This window comes from Mirounga leonina, unplaced genomic scaffold, assembly GCF_011800145.1.
Source record: "Mirounga leonina isolate KUSES-001 unplaced genomic scaffold, KU_Mleo_1.0 Mir_176, whole genome shotgun sequence".
NCBI classification, from domain to species: domain Eukaryota; kingdom Metazoa; phylum Chordata; class Mammalia; order Carnivora; family Phocidae; genus Mirounga; species Mirounga leonina.
The window spans coordinates 37,564,234-37,591,124 of NW_023270454.1; the positions used below are offsets into that span (position 1 = coordinate 37,564,234).

At 40.8% G+C, this 26,891-nt stretch overlaps 1 protein-coding gene across 3 annotated transcripts in view; it reads right to left on the reverse strand.

Annotated features, from left to right (window-relative positions):
• Window positions 1–26,891, reverse strand: part of ARHGAP10 (Rho GTPase activating protein 10) — a 315,853-nt gene that overhangs the window by 216,982 nt on the left and 71,980 nt on the right. For all 3 annotated transcript variants that reach the window (XR_004682438.1, XM_035022940.1, XM_035022942.1), the window contains 2 exons: window positions 15,825–15,920; window positions 15,689–15,750 (listed from right to left, as the gene is read on the reverse strand). Coding sequence is in view for 2 of the 3 variants with exons in the window: in XM_035022940.1 (XP_034878831.1) it covers window positions 15,689–15,750; window positions 15,825–15,920 (158 nt within the window). In the remaining variant the exon portion in view is untranslated. The remainder of the gene's footprint in view (window positions 1–15,688; window positions 15,751–15,824; window positions 15,921–26,891) is intronic.

Genomic DNA, 26,891 nt, shown 5'->3' on the forward strand with positions numbered 1-26,891 from the left:
CTCAAGTATCATGGCCAAAGAGGTTCTACTTACTCTTAACGGACTGTATGTATTTTTTTAAATATACATTTACCATATTTGCAGGGTACCAAAATTTGAGAGGAAAGGTTGAATGCTGGATGAGAGAATCACAGTTCAAGTAGCTGTCCAGCTGAAAAGAAGGATTCAAAAGTGATGCTGTCGAGTTTGGCCAGGATAAGCAATACAGCGGGTTTCAACACTGAGAGGCAATTGTTCAAGTGTAAAACTATCTTAACAACAATTTATGTGAATTTAATAGCAGGCTTTAATAAGGGCTTTAGTCCCTAAAAATGAGTTAACTGAAAGTCCAGCATGAGTCAAAGGAGTCATAAGTGGCCCTAAAAAAGAATGAACACATACACTGTCTATGTTCAAACCAAACAAGGCAATCATTCAACTGTGTCCCATAAGATCAGAACCTATCTCAATAGGATGGGTACTGTGGTTTAAGAGGGACATTTTCTAACTGGAGCGAAGCAGGAATGTGCCCAGAATGTTAAAACAGTTTAGAAGGAATAGGAAAACCAGAGGTGTTCGATGGAATTGGGGAGGAAGAGAATATTCAGAGGGAACATGAAAGCTACCCATAAATATTTAAATAGATGCTGTAAGAAAGAAGAAAGAAATCATTCTGATTTACTTAGAGAAGACAAAACCAGGTCTAGTGGGGAGAAGCTGTAGAGCAGATTCTCAGTTCGCTATCAAGAGGAGGTCAGTAAGACCTTCATGGAGCAGGCAAACTATGACCTCTAGCTCTTTTCACACCAACAAATACAATCTAGACAACTGATATCGAGGGATACTCTACCACAGAGGCCTGCATTGAGAGAGAGCTGGCCTAGGAGACCTCTGGGGTCTTACCCAGCTCTAGGATTCTACGTGAGTTGGGAGAAGCAGAAATACAAGCTACATTTCATGTGATTGGCCAATCACAGAATCCATTAAAACTTCACAATTCAAAGTATAAGAACAAGATTATTTTATAACAGCCTGGGGGATTAAAAGTTCTCCAACTAGTCAAGTCTGAAATCCCTATTATTAGGTATCTGGAGGTGAGAACTTAAATGTCTAAAAAGAAAAGAGAAGAGAGGGTGGTATCTCTGCCTGTCTCCACCGTTCAAGCAGTAGCTGAGAAATCTGTTAACAACGGACAGCTGACCAGCAGAGAATCAGACTCTGCTTTGGAGAGGAACCTCTGCTGTCGCTTTAAGTTTCCCCATTTGGTATCGAAGGCTAAGTTCTGATTCTAAATCTAAAGAAAATGGGGCTTGGGGCTAGAAACCCATATTCAGTAAAAAGGCAAAACTACATCCTATGAGATCTTTAATAACAATGTTTTCAAGTCTCAGTCTAGATAAAACAGTGAATAAGTCCATGTAAGTACTAAACCATGCCTTTCTAATCACTCAGTACTAACAAGGATAGACGGAGTCTAATGGAACAGAAGGAATTATGTCTGTTCCCCATGGCCCTTGTTATTTTAAGCCTGGATTCCAAGTGTTCTTGACCCCAGAGGAATGCATAATCTGAGAGCAAAGGAGAATTTCCACTATTTTCTCCCATGACCTTCCAGATACTTCCCATTTCATCAGACTAAAGGAAAACTCTACTTTCCAACTCCAATATCGAGAATAACAGCAAAGAAACCATGCATCAAAGACATGTTTCTTACTTTTTTCTTGAAACAGAACCTCAAGAAAGGGTGCCAAGGAACTATTATTTTATATATATATATGAACATAAGAAGTATTTTTCCCAAAACTGTCTCTCAGGAAAAAAAAAAAAAAAGGAAAAAAAGGAACTTAACCCTATATAAGAATTCTCACAGTCTCCTTAAGGAGACTTTCCATTATTTTGATCAACAAAGAACTGCTTGAGGAATCTTAGTCTGAAAGGGCCCCAATCACACCTAGTTTCAGATGCCGCAGATCACAAAGAAGTCTGGGTTACAAAAACAAGAAGCTAAGAAATTTAAGAGATGTAGTTATTCTGGAGAAAACCTCAATTTATAAGTGTTTGGTGCTTTTGTAAAGATCACTTTAAAAGAAACAAGCTGGGTGATTAAGTCTTAAAAATACATCTGTATTATAAAACCTGTAAAAGAGACTGTCCAAATCTGTTGCAAATCTGTAGCTTAAGATAAAATATCCAATGAAATCATCAGAAAGAAATTTTTTTTAAAGGTGCCGTATCTCAACTCAGACAAACGGGGCCATGAAATACTCTGGACAGCTGTCCTGAAAAATTCAGAGTATATCAGTGATAAACATACTAACATAAAAGCGGTCGAGACTTGGAATAACTTTTTTATGAAATAAGTGGGGAAAAAAATCTAAAGGATTCAACAATAATTTGATTTTAGGGATGCTTGGGTGGCTCAGTCAGTTAAGCATCTACCTTCGGCTCAGGTCATGACCTCAGGGTTCTGGGGTCGAGCCCCACATCGGGCTCCCTGCTCCTGCGTCTCCCCTCCCCGCTCATGAGCATGCACGCTCTCTCGCTCTCTCTCTCTCTGACAAATAAATAAATAAATAAAATCTTTAAAAATTTGATTTTAAAATACAGCCACATACCTTTTTTTGAATGGACACACTTGTAGGTATGCATATGTATGTCTACTAGATAATCACATGCTTAAGGCATGTGTGTCCATTCAAACCATTCCAAAACATTTTTTGTTTAATCTTCTCATAGGAAAATGGTGTTGCCATATAATCAGGCATAACATTATAGGTAGGGTATATCTGCCCTTTGCGATACATAACACTTAAAACACCTTTCCTATGTTTGAGAATTCTCCTACCAAAGGAGGCACAGCCCACCTTCCACTATAAAAGCTGGGAATGACAGACACTTGTTTTCCCAGCCCCCTTGTAGTGAGGTTGTGGGACCTGGCCAGAGTTCCACTAATGAGATGGTGAGTGGTAGCGCATCGTTTCCAGAAGGAGCAGTTCCACAACCACCAGCAGGGGCAGCGGTGCTGCCGGGACATGCCCTGTTACGTACACCCTACAGCAGTGGTGGTGACGGTCTTCTCCAAGCCCAGCTCTGCAAGAGCAACTCTGGGCTTTGTTCCTGGTTCCCAGATCCAGATAAAGATCCTGCAAGCTACCAACTATTCTTTTTTTTTTTTTTTAAGATTTTATTTATTTATTTGTGAGCTAGAGAGTGAGAGAGAGAGAGACAGAGTGTGCGGGTGCACAAGCAGGGGGAGTAGCAGGCAGAGGGAGAAGCAGGTTTCCCGCAGAGCAGGGAGCCCGATGCGGGGCTCAATCCCAGGACCCTGGGATCATGACCCGAGCCGAAAGCAGACGCTTAACCGACTGAGCCACCCAGGTGCCCTACCAAGTATTCTTTAAATAAATTCCCTTTCTGTTCAGAATACTTAGGCCTTGCAACTGAGAATCTGGACTAACATAGGATTCACATTTTTTTTAACTGCAGAACTTTCAACAGTCTTGTCAAAATGCTTTCAGTACTATCCATCTCAATTCCTAAAGTTTTTTCTCCTAATTAAACCAGATCGTTTTTCATGAATTAGATTACTCCCCTGTCACACTCATCCTTTGCGATCTTTTTCTCCATCTAGCCAGGATCTCCCTGGACTGTGCCTTCCCCCCTCAACCTAAACTCGGGTCCTAATAGGAAAATTAAAATGCACAACAAAGCTATTTTTCTAATACCTAAAATAATAAGGGAAAGAAGTCAAAAGACCTGGGATGCTGAGAAGAAATGAAACATCTAATTGGTCGTGCTAACAGAGCCCTGCCACAGTGACAAGTAAGTTCTCTCATTTGGGCTCGGTCCTAACCAGTTCTGGTTTTACACCAGAGAAAACACAATTCTCTTTTGTTACCTGAGTATTCTCAACTTTAAAAAAGGAATAATGCTTGCTCTCTCTACCTACTTTACACAGTTAAGGAAAAAAAAAAAAAGGCAGGGAATGCCACACTAGAAGCAATTTTAACTTCCAAATAAATCCCTGGATGTTATTTTATTTGTGAGCACAGCTCAAGCTATGCTAATCCTTCTGGCGGAAAAAATTAATGTAAAAACAAAATTAAATTTTAGAGCAGTGATAGCTCAAACTTACCAGCTCAAAACTGGTGAGAATCTTAACGAACCCATATGCAGAGGTCTAACTGGAACATAGGTACAGAGGTGCTGTAAATTAATTCTATAGTTTAAACCTGAAAATTAAGAGCCAATTAATGTGAAATAGTTTCTTGAATGTCGGATTCTTTTAGCCCACAGCAGTACTATTTAACAGGCTAGAAATTATAATTAGTAAAATATACATTCTAATTTCACCAGATCAGTCACCACACCTTTGCTTTCTTCTGAAAGTCCAAGAATAAAAAGTTCCTAGAGTTTTTGTCAACTTTCAATCCTAAACTCTGAACAGAGCCTAAAAAACCAGAGGATTTGAGCTGAAGTTCTGACAATTTCTTCACTCTGGCTTAATTCCCTGAATATTTGGCCATAATCTGGCTCTCAAAAAAAAAAAAAAAAAAAGTTAAGCGACTGAAACACAAAAGTTTAAGCTTCCCTTAATGTCTCTTTTCTACAAACAAATACCTTAGCCTTTATTTGAAGGGGGAAAAAAAGGAAGTCTTGCATCAATTTTGAAGGCCATTCATTAAAGGTAGCAATTTTACTCCAATTATTTAAATCAGATAGACTCTACCAATAAAGATTGTTTTTTATTATTCTTGGGAAAAACCTAGAATCTTCAAGCAAAGATTGGGTGTATTAGGAATAAGTTAACCTAATAAGGACATTAAATAAGAGATTTAACTTTGATCTTCTTTTCCTCTGTGCATGAGGGAAAATAAGGATCTAGCTTCTACTTTTTTTTTTTAATAAATACCCAGGCAGAACAATATGAGAAGGAATAAAACCCCACAAAAGTGAGGGAAAGAGGAGCTTGACAGAAAGCTGCAAAAGTATCATGAGAGAATTCGAAATTTTATTTTTTAGCTTTAAATAAGAGAACATTTTCATTTCTGAAGTGAACAGTGTAAGTCAGAGGCATAGCTACTAGTGGAACCTGATAAATCAGGCCATAAATGGCTGTATGAAGAAAATATGAGACAGAGAGAAGGGGGTGGTGGGGAGACCTGTTCAGAAAAGAACACCTACACCTTTGGTCAATGGCAAAGAGACTAATCTCCAGCCCTTCTATGCCTGGGCTATCTGAGTGGCCGAGAGAGAAAAGGAGGGTGCAAGGCAGAAAGTCCCTCATTCTCCACTCTGCAGCCAGCAGCTAAGCACTTCATCCAGATAAGGACCTAACTCCTCACTGCATCCTCCGGTGCTAGAACACCATCCAGCTCCTAACAGGCATTCAAAAATACTTATTTTATGAATGAGGTAGGATTCTCCTACAAATTTAGATAACATAAAGAGTAGAGTTTCTAGGGGCGCCTGGGTGGCTCAGTCGTTAAGCATGTGCCTTCGGCTCAGGTCATGATCGCAGAGTCCTGGGATCGAGCCCCGCATCGGGCTCCCTGCTCGGCGGGAAGCCTGCTTCTCCCTCTCCCACTTCCCCTGCTTGCGTTCCCTCTCTCGCTGTGTCTGTCTCTGTCAAATAAATAAATAAAAATCTTTAAAATAAATAAGTAAATAAATATATTTTTTAAAAAAAGAATAGGGTGCCTGGGTGGCTCAGTTGTTAAGCATCTGCCTTCGGCTCAGGTCATGATCCCAGGGTCCTGGGATCGGGTCCCACATCGGGCTCCCTGCTTGGCGGGAAGCCTGCTTCTCCCTCTCCCACTCCCCCTGCTTGTGTTCCTGCTCTCGCTGTGTCTCTCTCTGTCAAATAAATAAATAAAATCTTTAAAAAAAAATAAAAAATAAAAATAAAAAAAGAATAGAGTTTCTACAAAAATTCAACATCTACAAAAATTCAACTGCTAATGGTGACAATAGTAACATGAATACCTATGCTGAGGCTCCTGTATACATTATCTTCATTCAAAACAGTCTGTTTCTGTATTACACTGGATCCTCTAAGAAGCAGACACCACAAGATTAGAAATGCCGGAAATGTATTAGGGGAAACATTTGTGAGAGAACCTGGGGAGGGAGCCCAGGAGGCTAGAAGAGCTGTCAGTGATGCAGGTCTGACCCCAGGGGAAGGAGACAGGCAGGGAAGGATGGTTGGAAGGTTGGGTGGACACGAGTTAGATGGCAGGGCAGTTCTAGGGAATGCTCAGCGAGGCCATCGGGGATTCCTTGAGCCAAGGCTGCCTGTCAGAGGACTCCAGAGTCCCCAGGAATGTGCTGCTTTAGTACCCCTGCTGTCTCAGTCACTGGCTGGGGGCAGCCTATGGGAGGCATGGCCTTCACTCTAAAGCAGTGATGGAACCATAGAGCAGCTGGGCCCAATGGTCCATTCCACTCCCTGTGGTGGGAGATCTGAGAGATGCTTGTCTGCCACTGTCCCCAAAGTCCATATTCTTTCCACTACACTATCATGGCCACTGGTATACCCCTGGCCCTCTAGTAATCACCACCATCACTGAAGTTCTGTATTTCATTCAATCTAACATGCCACTAATAATAAGACACTCCAGGGGCACGTGGGTGGCTCAGTCAGTTAAGTATCCAACTCTTGATTTTGGCTCAGGTCATGATCTCAGGGTTGCAAAATTGAGCCCCATGTCAGGCTCCGTGTTGGACATGGAGTCTGCTTAAGATTCTCTCTCTCCTTTACCCTCTGCACCTCCCCCTACTCACAAACACTTTCTCCTCTCAAAAAATAAAATATAATAATAATACTTCACCCTTTCATACACTTTATGGAAAAAATACTACAAATGAAATCTTAATTAAAACTTAATACTTAGAACTTATACATTTATTGAAAAAGCTCTTTGGCAGATCTTTATCACGTATCCCTTTCATGCACACATAAAAGAACAAAAAACAAAACATATTTAAAATATTTCTAAAATTTCGTCAGAGTCCAGCTCTTCTGAATCACTTTTCATCTCAGTCACCAATATCAAGTTTTGCCCACACATTTTTTTCTCTTCTGTGCCATTAAGAATATTGGAGATGCATTATTTCTTTAAGGGGTGCTCCACTATGGTACCCAGGATCTTCTTCCAAGGTGATGGCACCCACTCTTTAGGTATTTACCGATGCTGGCACTTCTTTGACATAACTAGAAGGCCTCAATGGCAGGTTTTCAAATATCCACCATATTTCTTCCTTAAGTGGCCAAGTGGTTTGTTGACTGAAATGCTGGGGGGCTACACATGTCCAAACAGGTCAGGAGAAATAACAAAATTCACATTTCTTCAAGACTGCCACCTTGTAGATGGCACCTATAAGGATACATTGCCATTTCACCCAGGTTCAAAGGTGGAGGAAAGGTTGGTAAATCTTACAAGGGGCTAAAGGCAAAGAATAATGTCCTTAGGCTACCAGGAGATAGGAGATTCTCTTTTCATCACTGTCACCAACTTATTCTGTGAAGTGATGTGGATCAAATCACTCTACTTCACTGAGTTCCAGTTTCCCTTTTCTTCTTTCGGTAATTAAAAGTGTTAAAAGTTTCCCTAAGTTCTCTCTCAGTTCTTTGTTTTAGAAGCCAAGGCCATACCATTGAGTACTTCATAACTGGATCTGACAGAAATATTTTTCTCATGAAACTGTAGATTCAGCTGAACTTAATTCCTACTAACGGAACCACTCCTCTACATAAGACAATGAAAGGAGTGGGCTGGTCACATTCTGGTGTCTGTTGTTGGTGTGTGGCGGGGGGGGGGGTTTGAGGGGGAGTCCATGTGTGTCCTCTTTGCTCTTTCATGTCAGTAGTAACTGGTTTATCAGAAGAGCTGATACCTCAGAAGCAGAGAACAAGCCCAAGGACATGAAATATAGGAAACATAAGTTTCAATAGGGAAGTAGAATCTGATGATGACAAGGCTTCAAGACCACAGATGACTATGAGTCACCAAGAGAAGACACTGAGTCATGAGCAAGGCCTTCCATGGAAAGGGGTCCACCAAGGAGCCCAATCCTCTTGCCTAACACATTCTCACTCACTTTAGGATTCTGACTTGAGTTAGTCTGGACTGTAACCTCTATAGGATTCTAGGTCAGTAAAAATCCAACTTGCAAAAGCTATCTTCCTAGGAAACAGGTTTCACAATGACATCTGCATCTGACTAAATTATAGTGAGTTTACAAGGGGAAAAAGGGATTTATATGAAAAAAAAACGTCAAATTGTAAGGGTCAGTTCCAAGGAGAAAAATTCTTCATAAAGTTAGGTCATTTGACAACTTTTAAGCTAATCTGAGAAATGTTTTCACAAATAAGTTCAAGATGGATTTTTCCCCATCTGAATACACTTTCCAACAGAATTTCACACACAAAAAAATGTCACTTTAACTATAAAATAATGGATTAAAACGGGTTTGATATACCATATAAAATACAATATTTATAATAAGATGAAATTAAAGGCACAATCTTTCCAATGGCATATGATGCCTTAGGTATTTATCACATTACAAGAACCCATAAGTAATGCTAAACATAAATTAAGTAACACTAAAGTTCCTAACAGCAGAAGCCTGTTCTATGAAAACAAACAAACTAGATATAGTTCAAAATCCTTTGGAAATGACACATGAAAGCTTAAGTTTTTAAAGCCTATTTTAACCTCCTGGTAAACAGAAAGACATCAAAAAGCAATTTACAGTGTTTCCAACCTTCAGACAGCTCTAGCTCCAAGGTTAGGAATGCCAGCAGAGACTTCACTGGCACCCTAGGCCAGTGTTTCCAATGTAAGCATGCTTCACAGTAACCTGGAGGGCTTATTAAAACACACATTGAGGGGCCGCACCCCAGAGTTCCCAATTCAGTAGGCCTAGGGTGAGACCCAAGAGTTAGCATTTCTAGCATGTTCCCAGGTGATGCTGATGCTGCTGGACCAGAGACCAAGCCTTGTGAACCACTGCCCTAGAGTGTACTAAAGAAAGAACAGCATGAAAATTTCTCCCAAAAGGTAAAAGATATTTAGTTCATTTTAACCAACGTATGTCATTTTAACAATATCGTGACATATTTTTGAAAGAAAAAAAATAGGAAGTTTGGAGCAAAAATCTGTATCAAAAACCCCAAAAGATATAGAAGTCACTTAATCACATCATTCTGTAAGATACGTGAAACAATGATAGAACAATGAGAAAGGAGTGAAGCAAATAGGCAAGTGTTGAGGAAACACGCCATTGTGTCTTGACTGGAACCACCTCAATGATTAATGAAAACCTTTGGTACTGAAAAGCCCAGAGCCTTATTTACTGGGGCATAAGCTCAGGGCAAATCACCCAGAAAGTGTTCCCTACCCTGGCGTTTTCACAAGAGTGAAATCTGTGGTGGAGAAAAATATGGAAGAGGAGAAAAAAAGGAGGAGGAGGAGGTCTCAAAAGCCTAAAGAGTATGTAAAAGAACTGATTAAAATAGATTTGATATACCATAAAAATAAGATGAAACTCACAGCACAATCTTCCCAATGGCACGTAATACCTTAGATACTTACCACTTTTCAAGAACTCGTAAGTAATGCTAAAGACAAATCCAGTAACACGAAAATTCCTAATGGCAAACAGGGTCATCTTGCTCAAGTAGGAAACGGGATGCAGCTGGTGCATAAGACACTGTTGGCACTTCACTCTGCTTGGCAGCCCAGCAGGCCCCCAGCCCCCTCGGGATGAGAGGCAAGTGCCTTTTGTGCACCATCTGGCAAGCTCTACCTTCTCTCTCCAGGCACCCCCTCTTCCCTGAAGATTTCCGCAACCCCTGAGCCTTACATAACTGTTCTAATTTTCCATAATCCTCAGAAACTGAGCAGTCGTGTTCAGGAAAAGGATGGAAACAAAAAAGTTATGATCAAAGAACACATGCAGAGAAATAAATACAATATGAGGGCTTTTAGAAGAGCATCATAAATGCTGCAGCACTATTTTAAAAGTCCCTAAATTCTTGGACAGCTGCCCACCTCAGATAAGTACGCCATGTCCTGCCATGCCAGAGAGAACATCTCGAGCATTCTGGCCGTGAAACGTCATGCAGTACTCTCCTTGGAGAACATGCACAGAAGTGAGCTCAGCAATTCTGGCCACAAACAGTACCCAGCTCCCCAACTTGAGTTACTCACTTTCACAGTCAAGGCTAGCAAAATTATCAGTAAAAACTACGCAGTTGAAAACACTACCCTGAAAAAGTCAATATTGGCCTTTTAAAGGGCATGACACATCCATTCACAGAAATCCATTCCAGACTTACATGCAGGGGCTGGGGGGAAACACTCTGACTTCCAGACTGGCCTTCTTTCCAGTTCCCTCCCCAACAAAATTGGCTTTAATAGCCACAGAGCCAAACACTGGTGGGAACTATGCAAACAGAGCCCTCCCTCTTTCCCAAATTCTATCAGTTTTCCCCACAGGGAAGAAACTAGTGCTTCACTTCTATCTTTCCTTACTTGGATAACTCCGATTCATCTGTCAACTCAGGTCTGAAATGATGTCCCCAACATGCCTTCCCCGAATTCCCCAATAACTCTGTTACCCCCAAGCATGCATTGGGCAATCTTTCCCAATGGACAGGTAACTACGTGAAGGCAGGAACTCCGCCTTTGTCTTTAAAGCACTTGGCACAGTGTTTGGCATGTAGTAGACACACACAGTATTTGCTGAAATATTTATATCTAATCCTATTGAGGGATACAGCTCAGTCATGTGTGTGTACAAACACACACACACCCCCCTTTAGTGGCTCAAAACCAATAAAGAAGAACTTGTTCCTTATTGTTCAGCTTCCAATCTGATGACCTTATTCCTAAAGCCAAGCATCCTATTTTAACATTTAAGAAATGGAAAGCTTTTTTAAAGTTTTTTGACATTGGTCCTTGCCTTCTGAAAACAGATTAGATTTAAAATATTTTTTCACGTTTTAATGACTCAGTCTTAATTATGAATATCCAATTATCATGGTACAACATCATTTAATTTAGGACTTCAGAAAACATTAATTGTTTTTGTTTTTTTTTTAAGTAGGCTCCACACCCAGCATGGAACCCAACGTGGGTCTTGAACTCATGACCCCCAAGATCAAGACCCCTGATGAGATCAAGGGTCAGACGCCTAACCGACTGAGCCACCCGGGCACCCCTGATTGCTTTTAAAGATTAAGTGACCAGTAAGATTTTGTTAAATTCTTAGAACCAAGTTTAGACTATTTCTACCACTATTTTACAGCTGTCATTTTGCATTCCTTTTTTAATATGTGGCTCTGTACTGCTGATGTGTAATAACTTTTTTAACATGTGTTTTATGTAGGTTTTTCACTATGTCACATAAAGATGACAATGAGGTACTTTAATGATAATACTGATAACCATAGTTTTTTTTTGTTTGTTTGTTTGTTTTTTTTAAGTAACCTCCACACCCAGCATGGAACCCAGCGTGGGGCTTCAACTCACGACCCCCAACATCAAGACCCGAGCAGAGATCAAGGGTCAGACAACTAACCAACTGAGCCACCCAGGCACCCCAATGTGTAATAATTTTAATTAAAACAAGAGTTTTTAAAAGTTCCCACAATGCACTGGCTCCCACTTTAGCTACTTCAAGACTTTCCTCGTCTCTTTGTCATACAAAGGCCCTCCTCTGGTGTCTCTGCTCCACAAACTCCAGCTCAAATACAACTTCTTCCACAAAGTCCTTCCTGACAAGCACAGACTTAGCTGCTCCCCACTTCACGCAACCCCAACTATTCCTGTATTATCACACTCAGTAGAATATTTTTTTAAGATTTAAGAGAATAAATAAAATAATAAAAATTAAAAAATTTTAAAAATTTTTTAAAGATTTATTTAAGAGAGAGCAAGCATGGGAGGAAGGGAGGGGCAGAGGGAGAGGGAGAGAGAGTCTTAAACAGACTCTGCTCTGAGTGCAGAGCCCGATGCAGGGCTCAATATCATGACCCTGGGATCATGATCTGAGCAGAAACCAAGAGTCATTGGACGTTTAACTGATTGAACCACCCAGGTGCCCCTTAGTAGAATAGATTTTAATTCACTTTTTATCAGCTATTCTCCAGGGCCACACTGAGCACTTCCTGACAGAGGCATCTTTTCTTATTCAAAAGTTTAAGGCTAGTGTCCAACAAAGCATCAAAGTTTTCTTTATTAAGTGTTCAAAGGTATTTAAAACAAGAGTAGCCATTATTCTATGCAATTTTTATGGTTAAAAAAAGCGACCCCTGATGATCAAGATTAGACAGAAACACCAAAAGAACATCAATATGGGTTAAATACCAAACTTCTTTGCTTTTATTATTTTGTCATTATAACTCATAACTCAGGAAGTAGTACTATTTTAAAGGTCTTTTAAAGTGAATAGAAAAGTATCAGGAATTCTTATCAAGGGGAAAAAGGAGGAAGAAAAACCTACAGATTAAAAAAGACTTAGAAACTTGTCAATCAAGGGGCACCTGGGTGGCTCGGCTGGTTAAACGTCTGCCATTGGCTCCAGTCATGATCCCAGGCTCCTAGGATTGAGCCCCGCGTCAGACTTTGTGCTCAGTGGAGACTTTGCTTCTTCCTCTCCCTCTGCTCTTCCCCCCTCCCACACTCATTCTCTCTCTCTCTCTCTCTCTCAAATAAATAAAATCTTTAAAAAAGGAAGGAAGGAAGGAAGGAAGGAAGGAAGGAAGGAAGGAAGGAAGGAAGGAAGGAAGGAAGGAAGGAAGGTCGATCAAATGTAATGTGTTTGGATGCAGATTCAAACAAACCAACTGTTATGGGAGGATGTAAATGAGTATCAGAAAATTCTGAATACAGCTTAATTCTCTGTAATATTAAGAAATTAACTGCTTGTCTTTAAGTGTGTCAAGGATACTATGGATCAAAAAGAGAGTTACCTTTCAGAGCTCTGTAGTAGGGTATTTATGGATGAAACAATATAATGGGCTTTCTGTCAAACTGATTGGGGCAGGGAATGAGACATACAGGAGAAACAAGATTGGTTGTGTGGCAACCAACTGAAGCTGAATATTGAGTACACGTAGTTTAATTACATTTTTCTACTTTTCGTACATGCTCAAAATTTTCCAAACGAAAAAGCTTAAGGAAAAAAAAAAAAGTATTAGGTGTCCTTTTAATTCTATGGTTGGTCATAGCTGCTCCCTCCCATCGCCACCCCAAACTGCTTTCTGGCTTTGAACAGTTTCCTGCTATGCAGCAAGAGTTGTTCTTCCCCCAAATGGGTGGTAACATACTGCCCCATCCCTCCCTGAGGTTCATGACCTTGTGCAGACAACATCCTATTCCTACTTCTACCCTGTACTGGAAACCCAGCCCCACCATCCTCACTCTATCTAAAAGATCCTATCCATCCCTATCACAGCTAAAGATGAAGTCAAGATGCCAGCTAATAATAGCTATGAGGACCATGCTATCTGTGTCAGACAGCCTGGAGCTAAGACCACGTTCATTTTTTGACCTGGTCAATTCATCTCAAGGAACATGAGACAAAAATAGAACATCAAGACAGGAAGTAGTCACATGGTATTTCAGTGGAGCTAAAATCAGGTACCAGTCTGCCTAGAACCCTCTTCCCCTAAATGCCGGGACGCCTCACACAGTTCTCAGCAATAAAGGCCTCCCCTCACCACCCTAGATAAAATAGCACCCCGCCCCACTCCCTGACTCTGGCTACTAACCCTGTTTTATTTCATTTTGTAGGACTTACTACTGCCTGACCTATATTATATGTTTATCACTCCCCTTCCCAGAATGCAACTTCCATGAGGGACCTTGCTCGGTTTGCCTGTGTCCTCAGATTCTAAACAGTAACTGGAACATACAAGCAGATCAAATGTATATCTGCCGAATGCTCAGGATCCCAGAAGTATAACTAAATATCATGGAGGGCTGAGAACAAAAAAGTTGATCCTATGCACATAAACTAAGAACACACCCACACCCACTTTGTGTCGTCACAGCACTATTTTTATCCACTATCACATTTAGACTTTCCTAAACTGCTGAAAAATCAGTGATTCAGGATCACACAAATAATCATTGAATATGTCACAGTTCGTGCCACAAAAACCTAATGTGACCACAGTACCTTCACCTGCCCTCTCCAATATTTACAATATATAAAAATTATCTCAGGAAATAGGGCACAGTGCAAATTATATTGGGGCTTTTAGAGGACATATGTCCCCGTCACTTTTAAATTAAAATCAGTGCTCTCCCGCTCCTTCTTCCTCTACTGCAACTCCACCAGACAGAAATCCCACCACTGCCACCAACCACGAGATTAATTACAGCAACATCTAGGAAGCTGGCCAAAATGGTGGGTGTTTCAGAGAGGCTGGTTCTGGCTCCAGCTCTCAGCTGCCGTGTGATCTTGGGCAAGGTACTATCCCTCAGTTTCTTCAATGGCAAAACAGGGGGCAATAACAGAATCTGTATCATTGGACTGACTTGAGGATTAAATGAAGTATTAGGTTAATAGCTTAAACCAGTACCAGTCACAGAGTAAAGGCTGACTATCTCAGCTATCCCAATCAGTATTATTATTACAACCACAAATAAACTGACTTGTACACCTATACGTTAACATAATTCTAGCTAGTACTCATTCCTAAGGACATAGGAAAAAAAAGTTTGTCATTTTTTTAAAGTCTGTAAAAACCAGTGTGAATAGATAGCATATAATAATCTGGGGGCAATTTTACTGTAAATCTTTACTGAATGAATAACAAACATTAGGAGGGAGGCTTTTAAGAAAGGTGAGAAAATATGATTCAACACCCTCAAAATCCATTGCTGAGTGTTTGTTAAATAAAAATCATTCCCTCAATGCACTCAGCATAGCATCAGGCATGTGGAGAGCAGCTATTATGATTACTGTCGTGATCACAAATCTCAAGGCAAAGTGGGATTCTGAAGACGTCCATGCCCAAATTCTCTCCCTTCACACAACCTAAAAATCTACCAAAGTACGAATCAGGCTCTAACATTGCTCTGCTGTCCCTCTGCCTCTACGTAAGTTTTTCTGCTTCATCTTCTGGGTACATTAATGTTCTGCCTGAGACTCAATTTAAAGGAAAGTGCTCCACTGCTAACAAAAATCTAGAAAGCACTGCTATAGTCTGACCCACTATTTTATGGATAAAGAAACGGGGTCTTGGTTTAGAGGTCGGGCAACTTGTCCAAGATCTTACCACAGTCAGTACCCACTGTGAAACTAGAAATCCAGACTCCTGAAACCTCAAACCCCCCTGAAGCCCCTCCAGGGCTCTTTACACTACTAAGCATTACTTCATCTGCAGATGAATGTATCAAAACTTCTACCAGAGGGGTGCCTGGGTGGCTCAGTCGGTTAAGCATCCGACTTTTGATTTCAGCTCAGGTCATGATCTCAGGGTCCTGGGACTGAGCCCAGCATCGTCATGGTAGAGCATCAGGCTCCACACTCTGCAGGGAGTCTGTTTCACCCTCTGCCCCGCCCCCCCCCATCTCTCAAACAAATAAAATCTTAAAGAAGAAAAAAAAAACTTTTACCAGAACCAGCTTCTAAACCCAGATTTTCCCTGCTTAAAGTTGAATTTACTAGTTTACATCCCACAACTCACCATAATTTCTCTCTGTTCTTCCAGATTCTTCAAAAAATTAGAAAATTCACGTAAGGAAGCATCTACAAAGAGAAAGTTATGATTATTTGGTGGCCAAAGCAAAGGAAGGCAAACCATAAACCCCACCTTTACATACCTATGCAGCGTTCATCATCAGTCTCTGCATCACCGATAAATTCAAATTTAAAGTCTCTGAGTGAGTGTGCAAACTTCCGCTGGGCTGCTGAAAGACCTAGAAAGAAAAATTTAATGGTTACCTGGGGCTTTAAGTCCAGGTTTAGAAGAAATGCATTCCTCCTAAGGTCGCTAGAGCTGTAGAGCTCTCCACCCAATCTGCGAGGAGGCACAACCCAACTCCTTTGCCAAGGGGCCCATTGTCCTCAACCTGGCACGCTCTGGGATGCTTCTGTCTTCGCTTCTATACTCTAGCACAGAACAGGTGCTGAAGAAATGTTTACTCCCTCCCTACCCTCTTCTTCCTCAGAGATGTGACTGCTCCACATTGTTTCCATTCTCCAAAGCGCTTTCCCTGTCTCTGAGCACTCAGGTCAGAACTTGCCCAATTCAAAAGTTCACGCTATGATTAGGAACACACACACCTGATGGCTTCTCCCAGGGCTGGATGAGAACTGGCTGGATGCCAAGGTTTCAAATATAAAAGTTCAAAGCTCAAAGTCGCCAGTCAGATGCCCTTAACTGACTGGCAAACTCCAGCCAGAGAAACCCAGATGGATCAGAGTTTTCATAGAAGACAGAAGCATGAAGGTAACTAAAGGCCAAGCTTAAATGGTAGAAAGAATTTATTCTACAAAAGACCTATAGGTTCTCATTTTTTTTTAACTGGGGATTAATAGAAAATAGTAGAAAATTACATTGCAGTTTCATTTACCATAGCCAAGATATAGAAGCAGCCTTACTATCTATCAATAAATAATTGGATAAAGAAGATGTGGTTTATATATACAATGGACTATTACTCAGCCATAAAAAGGAATGAAATCTTGCCATTTGCGACAACATAGAGGGAACTAGAGGGCATTATGTTAAGTGAAATAAGTCAGAGAAAGACAAATACCATGCATGCTATTTCATTTATATGTGGAATCTAAAAAACAAATCAAACAAAAAGCAAAACAAAAAAAGACTCATAGATACAGAGAACAAACTGATGGTCACCCGAAGCGGGGGTGGGGAGGGGGTGATGAATGAAATAGTGAAGGGAACTGAGAGGTGCAATCTTCCAATTATAAAATAAATAAGACATACGTATAGAATAAGGAATATAGTCAATAATATTGTAATAACTTTGTACGGTGACAGATGGTAAGTAGACTTACTGTAGCAATCATATCATAATGTATATAAATATTGAATCACTATGTTGAGACTAATACAATTATTCCTCAATAAAAAAATTAATAATGAGAAGTACATACAAATACAGAAAGGAAAAGAACTTAGTAATGGAAAACCCTACTTCTAAAATAGGGTAACATTTATTTTATGGGCCATGGGCCATGCTAGGTGATTTTTTTTTAATCTCATTCAATATTCATATATAAAATAAAGATTATCTTCATTTTACAATGGGGTGCTAAAGCTCAGAGATGTTAAATAATTTACACAAAGTTGCACAGTTACTAAAACAGTAAAGGCTTGAGTCTATTCCAGCGCTAACTGCACAAAGCCATGCCCTGACCAGGATACAATCCTGCCACTGGTCTAAAGCACTTTCTAAGAAGCTGCTCACTGACTCCTGTAGTCCTTACACCTCTTGTCTCAGTACCGTGAATACCGACAGACTGTGCTGAAGTTTCATGTCAAGCAAATTGAAAAGTTGAAAAAAAAATGCAATCCATAACTGCTGGTCAGAGTACTCATGCAAACAATAAATATCAATAAGAAAGGAAAGTCAACAATGTAAAAAAACTGAGGGCTGTTTTTAATGAGATAGAAGCAATTTTCTCTTTTTTATTTTAGTCATGGACTAAACAAGGAATGAAAGCAAAAGATTCTTATTTTTACATTAGAAAATGCTACTTGATTTTTTTTTTCTTTTGCCAACTCTTTACATCCAATCATTAAGTACAAAGGCTCCCCAATGACCTCCTGGACAAGCTGCTTTCTCTTTCTCTCACTTCTCAAACTTTCTAGTCATGCTCATCAGCTCTTTCAGCTACTGTCATGGCTTGGTTTTGTTTCTTAATTTTTTTCTTAAAGTACTATATTTTTTATTTTTTTTTAAGATTTTATTCATTTATTTGTCAGAGAGAGAGCACAGGCAGAGGGAGAAGCAGGCTCCCCGCTAAGCAGGGAGCCCAATGCAGATGCGGGACTCAGTCCCAGGACCCTGGGATCACGACGACCTGAGCCGAAGGCAGATGCTCAACCGACTGAGCCACCCAGGCGACCCAGAGGACTATATTTTTTAGAACAATTTTAGATTCCCAGCAAAACTGGGCAGAAGGCACAAAGACCTGCTGCCCGCACACATGCATAACTTCCCCTATTATCAACATCCCCTCGCTATCATGGTTTTTGAAACTTCATTCTTCCTCTAACTCATGTTTAGCTTGCTCCTCTCAAATCCTTTTTCTCATTAAAATAAAGGAGAGATTGAAAGACACAAATGTGAAAGGCTAAATCACAACACTTTTAGAGGATAATATAGGATTCTAATTTCTTACCCTTGGTGTATAGAACAAAAGAACATACTGGAATGTAAATTGTGATGGACTACAAACATGGTGACAATTCTCCACCCCTCCTTGTAGGCACCTCTCTTTTTGATGCAACCCTGCAGCTCCTCCAGCAACTGGGGGAGTCTCTCTTCCCACCCCTTGAATCTAGCTGGTTCTCCAGCCCACAGGATGGAGTGAAACTGACACTGTGCTAACTGAGAACCTCCATCTCACGAAACTTTGTACACCTCTGCTCAACTCTCTTGGAACACTCTGCCTTCCATGTGAACAAGCCCAAGCTAGCTTGCTGGTTGGTCAAAGACTTGTGGCCCAGTCCCCCCACTTACTGACCCATCAGTCAGACAGCCAACCCACAGAAGCCTAGCTTTCCTGCCCTCCATGCAGGAGTTAATGTAGACAAGCCGAGTCTAGACTGAAATAAATAAATGTCTGCTGTTTAACCCACTAGATTTGGGGATGATTTGTTACAAAGCAATGGATAAATTAATATAGAAAATTAATGGAATTTGACTGTGTTAAACTTTAAAAATTTTTAAGACATAAAAAGAGTGAAGATAAGCACATACCCAGGAGGCACAAATAACAGCTATAAGTCAATGAGGCAGAAATTCCAATAAAAAATTGTACAGAATACTTGAATAGGCCCTTCACAAAAGAAACTGAAAAAAATATAAATGGCCTATAACCACATGAAAAAATTACACTGGAATTAGAATAATAAGGAAATAAATAAAAATATTTTACATTAAAAAAAAAGGTGCTCAAATTCATTAGTGGTAATAAGTGAAAATGAAAATCTCAACATACCTCAATACACTCACCAGACTGGCAAAAAGTAGTCTGGCAAACCCAGGTGTTTGTGTAATTCTGTATGTGGAGCAATAGAAATCCTCATATACTGCTGGTTAAGAGTAAAAATTGGGATACTTACTTTTTAAGTATTTTGGCATTTTCTAGTAAATTTGATGATATCCTACAACCCAGAAATTGTCCTTCTAAGTAAATTCCCAAAATAAACTCTTAACACACGTGCACTTGTAAGCATATACTAGAAAATCCGTAACAGAACAATCACAAAAATAGCCAAACACTGGAAAAACCAAATACCAATCAACCATAGAACTGAAAATTATATTACATTCATACACTATAGGGTAAAAATAACTATAAATTCACATATCAACACAGATGAATCACACAACTTGGACAGAAAGAAGTCACACACACAAAATACACACAGTATGGTTCTCTCATATCAAGTTCAAAACAAGCTACACTATATTTTGGGTTGCATATATAGGTCACAAAATTAAAGAAAAGCAAGTGAATCGTTACCTCAAAAGTCACAGAGTGTTTACCACTGGGGGCTGAGGACAGCAAGGCAGACAGAAAATGAAAGGGATTAAAGGTATTTTAGTTCATAGCCTACTGGTGAGTCTGTAGATATTTACGTTATGGTTCTTGTCTACAATGTACTTTGTTTTGTATACCTCTGTATTTTGGCCATAAATTCACAACTAAAAAATAAAATTTTTTAAACCACAGAAGAGTAGTAACTTAGTTTCTATTGTAATCCAAACAAACATTTAATTTTTCTCTAAGGTTTAGCCACACTGGTGTGTTCTTGGTCACATATGCCAAACTCATTCCAGTCTGACACCCTTAAACCCACTGCTCCCTCCACCTGAAACACTCCCTCCCCACGCCCACTGGGCTGGCTCCTTCTTAATCCTGATGGCTCAGCCCATACAATCCTCCTCCCTACTATCCTCTCCAAAACAGGCTCCCCAGCAGTCCTAAATCCCTCTCTATTCTATTGCTTCTTTATTTTTCTTCATAGCACTGACTACCTGAAACTACCTTATTTAGTCAAAACTTACTCAGGGTCATCTATCTGCCCACTCTACAGTATCCTGTCAAGTCTTGTGCAACAACTGACAATCTTGTGCTTCACTATACCCCTGAAACAGGGGCTACAACAGGATTTTCCTTTTGCATTTCATGAACCTATTTCCAGATATTACTAGTGTGTGGGTTTATCATTTTGAATAACTTTATGTTATTCCATTTTGTCAATACATACGTACTTATATAGTATACACACTTTATATAAATATTCATATAATATATAAACACTGGCATAAATTATACTTTTCCCCTCTGGAGCTGTTTCCTGTGGTATTTTATCCAAATCACCAGGTCGAAGTATACTTTAAAGACCATGTTTCCTATGGCCAGGGCAGGATGCTCCCTAGAAAGTCAAAACTTAAAGGCATCCGTTTTGTTAACATTTTATAATACCTAATTTCATTTTAGTTTAAAATGTTTATAATAGATTAAATTTGGGTTCATTTGCACAGCTAATAGGATATATTTGTCCCGACATAAATAGCATGCTTTTCTCTCTTATTAAGTGCTAAGTATCATAGTCACATTAATACTTTATTTTAGAATAAATCGTTTTTCCTTTCTGTTGACTTCCTTCTGGTGTTATTAGAGTTCATTATGCAAAATTTTTATTGTTTAAAAATTCGACCACGCCAAACTCCATTCCTTTTAAGAATCACAAATTTATCCCATTTCCATCATTTCATACATTTTAAATTTATTTTATTCTCCCATGTAATTTATACTTTCATAGATATCTTCGGCCTTTTCAAACATAACATAAAAATCTTAAGACAGTTCACCATATTTAGTACAGTCCATCAAACAAGCACAAAGATGCTCTGTGCAAAGGATAATGTTTTCTCTTTCCAGTATCACTGCACATGAATCTCAACCAGTCTTTAGTTCTCAAGTTACAGAAGCTGGCAACATTCCTCTACTGGGGGGGAAGACGGTGAGGGGCCCCTGGATGGGAATACCGTTACTGAGCGCCTAGTCTATGCTAACTGACTTACAAATACTACTTCACTTACTCCTTATAATCAGCCTGGAGGGTAGACGTTGGGGTCACCTTATTTTACAAATGGGTTAAGTTCAGAGATAGATAAGTGACTTGATCAAGGGCACAGACCTCGCACAGATCTCTTCAGACTGCTAGTAATAAGTGCTGGAGGCAAAGGATCAACTGTCTAGTCTCTCAAGCTTCTACCAATGTCCTTTCCATTAATTACATCATTCTGACTTTCAGAAGACAGAGCATTATTCCCTTGCCAGGATCTCGCCCAGTTATCTGAATGGCTCTAGTGAAGATTTCTAACAAAAGGGAAAATTCACATACACGTGGGTCTGTGCCTACATTCTCTCCTGCCGACTAATTCCTGACCACTGTGAATGAAGTACCTTCAAGGTGCACCCAAAAAAGCACAGCTAACGTGAAAGAATTCATGTGATTTGCACTCTTTCAAATGAACTTGCCCCTTCAGAGTCACCCAGGCTACAACTTGTAGGTCTTCAATCTGCAAACGGAAGAAAGCACGGGCAACTTAACTCTTCCCATGGTTAAGAGCCATGTGAGAGATGAGGAGTTAGTTCTATTGGAGACCTGGTGGGTTTGAGATGTAGGGCACCACGTGGAGAGATGCAACCACAGTGTAAATCCAGGTTCAGAGAGCCTCCAGACACTGGCCCAAATTGCCACAGCTCACCCTTGCTGATTTTACAGGTGAGAAAATTATTTTTTTGCAGAATCCCCACCCATTAACAGTTATCAGTTAGGACCATGAACTCTGAGTCACATACAGGCACTTGGAAGGAGGTGCATGGGAAGCCTCTCTGCTCAGGTTGCTCTAGTTTTCCTGCACTTCGAGGCAGTGCTCTGCAGGCAGGGTAACGGGGTAAGTGACAGTGATAAAGGTCTGGTGATAAAGATTGCTACTACTGTCTCCAGCAACTTCCCACACCATCAAGCAGAGCACGAACGGGGCCGCTTGAGGAAACGCGGCAGGTTCTATACTTCTGGGCTTGAGAAGAAGAACGAAACAGCAAATAAATGTGCCTTTCTTACTCGTTAAATTTGAAATACAAGACTCTGCGTACACCATACTGGGTTCTGAAGCCTTTTTTTCGAATAGGCAAAGTGCACCTGGACGTTCACATTCCTTTGCATGTAGAGACCCAAGGAACCAGTTTATCAAATATGCAAACGTTCTGCCACTGGAAGCTCTGCCACCCGTTCTGCACAACAAAACAGGCACCAAAATTCTTCCACGTTTTATTTAGAGAGGAACAGGGTCCAGACTCTAAGAACTTAATATCTTTCATGCCAGATTCATGCCAAGGAAATAATGCTGATGTTAATCCAACTTAAGTTGGCAGTGAAATAAAATTCCTCTTGGCCTCTACCCTGGCTTCATATTTTCCTTCATGTTTTCCAGACTCACACAACTGGCAGCGGCACTATATCCAAGAACAGCATTATGGCCTCTCTGTGCGTGTCAAATAAGAAAGTAAATAACTCACTGTGTAGATTTTTTAAATGATGCAAACATCTCATGAGCCTGAAATGCATTACTGGGCCAGTCGAGGCCCAAAGGCCAAATAACAGGCCGTTCTAGGAAGAGCTCATGGGCCAGCCCCATCTCTGGAACTGTTACATGAAGGCATTCCTGGTCCTAACTCTCCAATTCCAGCCCAAGTGCAGTGTGCGTAGAGTAAGGTTTTCTTGATCCTAGAAAAAGCAGCTTCTATGGTCACTAGAATATTCTAGACCTGAACTGACAAATCTATCAGGTAGAGGAAAATAAGATGAGTCCACAGAGATGCATATGCCTCGGAACAAATGCGTAAATCCAGAGTACAAGACCCACGACGTAACGGGGCACTTAACAGACAACCAGACTCTGTTAACCAAAATAATTATGAACAACACTTAAGAAGGGGGTGATCTGAACCCTGCAGAGAATCCCATAGGCAAATCCCACCACCCAACCTTCGCTACACCTTATTCCAAATTTTAACTGTCCCGCACACCTTCAGCAGATGCGAAGAGGCTACGCAGGCTAGGTTCCATGTACAGAGAGAACCCCTACCACTACAGGCTCTCAGATGAGCAGGGCACTCTGGCAATCACCTAGCCAGCCGGCTCTCTAACTGTCTGGCCACAGGTTCAGTTGTTCGAAGAAAATCTTATTTACAGTGAGAACAGAAAAATTAGCAGACGCTTACGTATTCATTTTCTACTGCTGCTGTAAGTCTTCACCGCAAATTTAGTGACTTAAAACAACACAAATTTATTCTTACAGTCCTCAAGTTCAGAAGGCCCAAATCGGTCTCACTGGGATGCATTCCTTCAGTTGGCTCCAGGGGAAAATCCATTTCTTTGCCTTCTGCAGGTTCTAGAGGATGCCCAAATTCCGTGGCTCAGAGCCCCCAGCCCCCAATCACATCACTCTGACCTGCGCTTCCATCACACATCTTCTCTGACTCTTTTAAGGATTACTGTGATTACAACAGGCCTACCATCCTAACCCAGGATAATCTCGCCACCTCAAGGCCTTTAACTTAATCCCATCTCCAAAGCCCCTGTTGCCAAGTAAAATAACATATTCACAGGTTCCAGGAAGAGAACGGGACCTCTTTGGAGGGCCATTATTCTGGCCAACCATACCTTATAATGTCAGGTACTCTCCTAACCACTTTACATTTATTTTTTTTTTTTCCACTTTACATTTATTGACTGCTTTGTATCCCAACCACTCTAAGAGACAGGAACTATTATTATGCCCACTTTACAGAGAAGAAAACTGAGTCACACAGAGGTTAAGCAACTTGCCCAAGATTATACAACTAGTAAGTAGTAGAACCAAGAGATAATCAAAGCTGCTCAGGTGGAGGTAAGATAAAGATACCATTCAACTGGTCCCCATCTCCCACAAAGAGCTCCCCGATAAGAGCGCACCCTGCAGAAAACCCAATCTGAAAATCACTGACAGAGTCTCTCACCTTCACTATACAGTGGGAAATGAAAGCACAACTTTGAACAACTAGTTCAATTTCACACACCAAGTTCAAGGAGAGAACTAACTAGAATCCAAGTTTTAGTATAGAATCCTAGTTTGAGGATAACCTGGTGGGGCACCTGTTAGGGAGGAATACTTGGTCCAGCAGTTGGACAGTATGCCCCAGAGAAAGGCTGTAAAGGTGGAGTGCATGCATGCACACAAGGGGGAAGGGGATCAAGGTGAAGTGCTTAAGTATGAAAAAGAATATCGAGGCCAACACACTCCCAAGCTCCGCCTCCTCTGATTATAATTCATAGAGAATAAGAATGGCTGAGGGGCCGACAAACATTATAATTACAGCACTGCATGCTGATATTTGGATAGCTTGACATTTCCAGGGAAGTACCTAGATCGGAGCATCAAAAACCGATGGTCCCATAGACTTATTTATTTGGCCATCCCTTTCATTACAATTTTAATCTGAATCTCTCAAACCCTCCAGTTACCATTGGCCCCCTACTCCCTACAGTCTTCTACTCATCTGCCTCACATATGTAAAATATCTGTGTGGCCCCCAGAGGCACTGGGATCCGAAGTCCTGGCCTAAATTAAAGAACTTTAGCAGCGGACGTCATCTTAGAGACAATCTAGACTAACGATCCTATTTTACAGATGAGGAACCAAAGGCACAGTATACTAGAGGCAGGATGGTTTATGTAAAGGAGACAGGCAGAGCTGGCTTGAAATACGGGCTTTGGGCAAGACACATAGTAGATATCAGATTTCCCATCTATAAACTGCAAATACCCAGAATGTCCCATCTAACGAACATGTGACCTCTCACTTTCCCTTCTAGAGCAATATGCTGGTGCCAGAGCCTTCACTTCCTACACTGGCAGGTTTTGTGGCACATAACCCTACCCAAACTTCACTAGGGCTAAATTAATAGGGATAGAAAGTTGACCTAAGAACAGGCCCCACAAGCCAGCCAGAGACACAAACACATGGCAGGTGTATATACGGAATGAAAGAAATGAAGTAAAGGCCACAAAATGTTAAACAATTGGTGGGTCTAAGAAAGGATACATGGATGTTTATTAGTCTATCCTTGCAACTCTTGTAGTAGATATTCATAAAACAAAATAATTAGCACAAAAGAATAAAACAATCACAATGTATTAAAATGAAAGAAACAAGGACACCCACACATCCCTGAATCAATGAACCATTTTGTTGTCCTCGGTCCCATCTACCCTCATCTCATTCCTATACTTCCAGGAACCCAAGTGGCCCGAATTCCAGTGTTCCTTTCTCAGCATCTCAATCCTTATTCTACGCATCCACATTCTACTCATGTTGTGTATTTATCCAAATATTTGCCAGGCAGTGTTCTAGACACAGAGGATCTTGCAACAAATACATCACACCAACTGGGGTGAGAATGGGTGACAGGCCAAGGCAAGACGGGGGAGTAGAAGATAATAAAATGTAAATTACATAGTATGTTGGGAGCAGGTAAGTGAAAAATTATTTTCTCTGTGGCACTTAGGAAAGGTTAGGGAAATGGGAATGCCTGGGGAGAGGCTGGGAGATCTGAGTGGATGGTACAGAAAAGATGGCACCAAAGCAAAGACTTGAATGATGCAAGGAGCAAGCCACACAGATAACTGCCTTTCCAGACAGAGGGGACAGTCATGCACAGACCTGCTGCATCACAGCAAAAGGCTAGTATGGCTGGGACACCTGGATGGCTCGTTGGTTAAGCTTCTGACTTCAGCTCAGGTCATGATCCCAGAGTCCTGGGATCAAGTCCCGCATCGGGCTCCTTGCTCAGCAGGGAGCCTGCTCCTCTCCCCTGCTTGTGCGTGTGCTCTCTGACAAATAAATAAAATCTTAAAAAAAAAAAAGGCTGGTATGGCTGAAGCCAACTGAGGGAAGGACAGAGAAAGCAAATAGGCAAGAAGGGCAAAGATCATGGGGGCCAGTTCAGGAAGGACTTGAGCTTCTGAGTAAGATGGGGAGCTTCTGGAAGATTCTGAGCAGAAGAGGGTCATGATCGAACATTCAGCAGCATCACTCTGGCTGCTGTGCTGAGAACAGACTGAAGGTAGACAAGAGGAGCAGCAGGAAAACAAGTTAGGAGGCTACTGCCCTGATCCAGGCAAGAGATGACAGTTCCTCTTTAAAGAATTTCTGGAAACTGTGCCAAAAACTGGTAAGACTCCGGGATCTCAACCTAATGAGTTGAGGGGTCTAACATGCAAAAACTTCCCCAAGGACAGCAATCCCCTTTGAAACATCTTGGCTTCAAAGCCAAGAAAGCCTGCTTTACAAATGCTTAAAATTAGTAAAGTATTATTGTTCCCCTGTTTATGGGTTCTTTTGTGCAACAACCCACCCCCCCATTCATATATTAGAGTCCTAACCCTCAGGATCTCAGAACATGACCTTATTTGGAGAGAGGGTCTTTACAGGTGTAATCAAGTTAAAGCTGATCATTAGAGTAGGCTCTCAACCAGTATGACTGGGGTCCTTGTAAAACGGGAAATTTGGGCACAGAGACACACAGAGAAGACAAGGTGGAAAGACAGAAGAAGATGGCCATCTATAAGC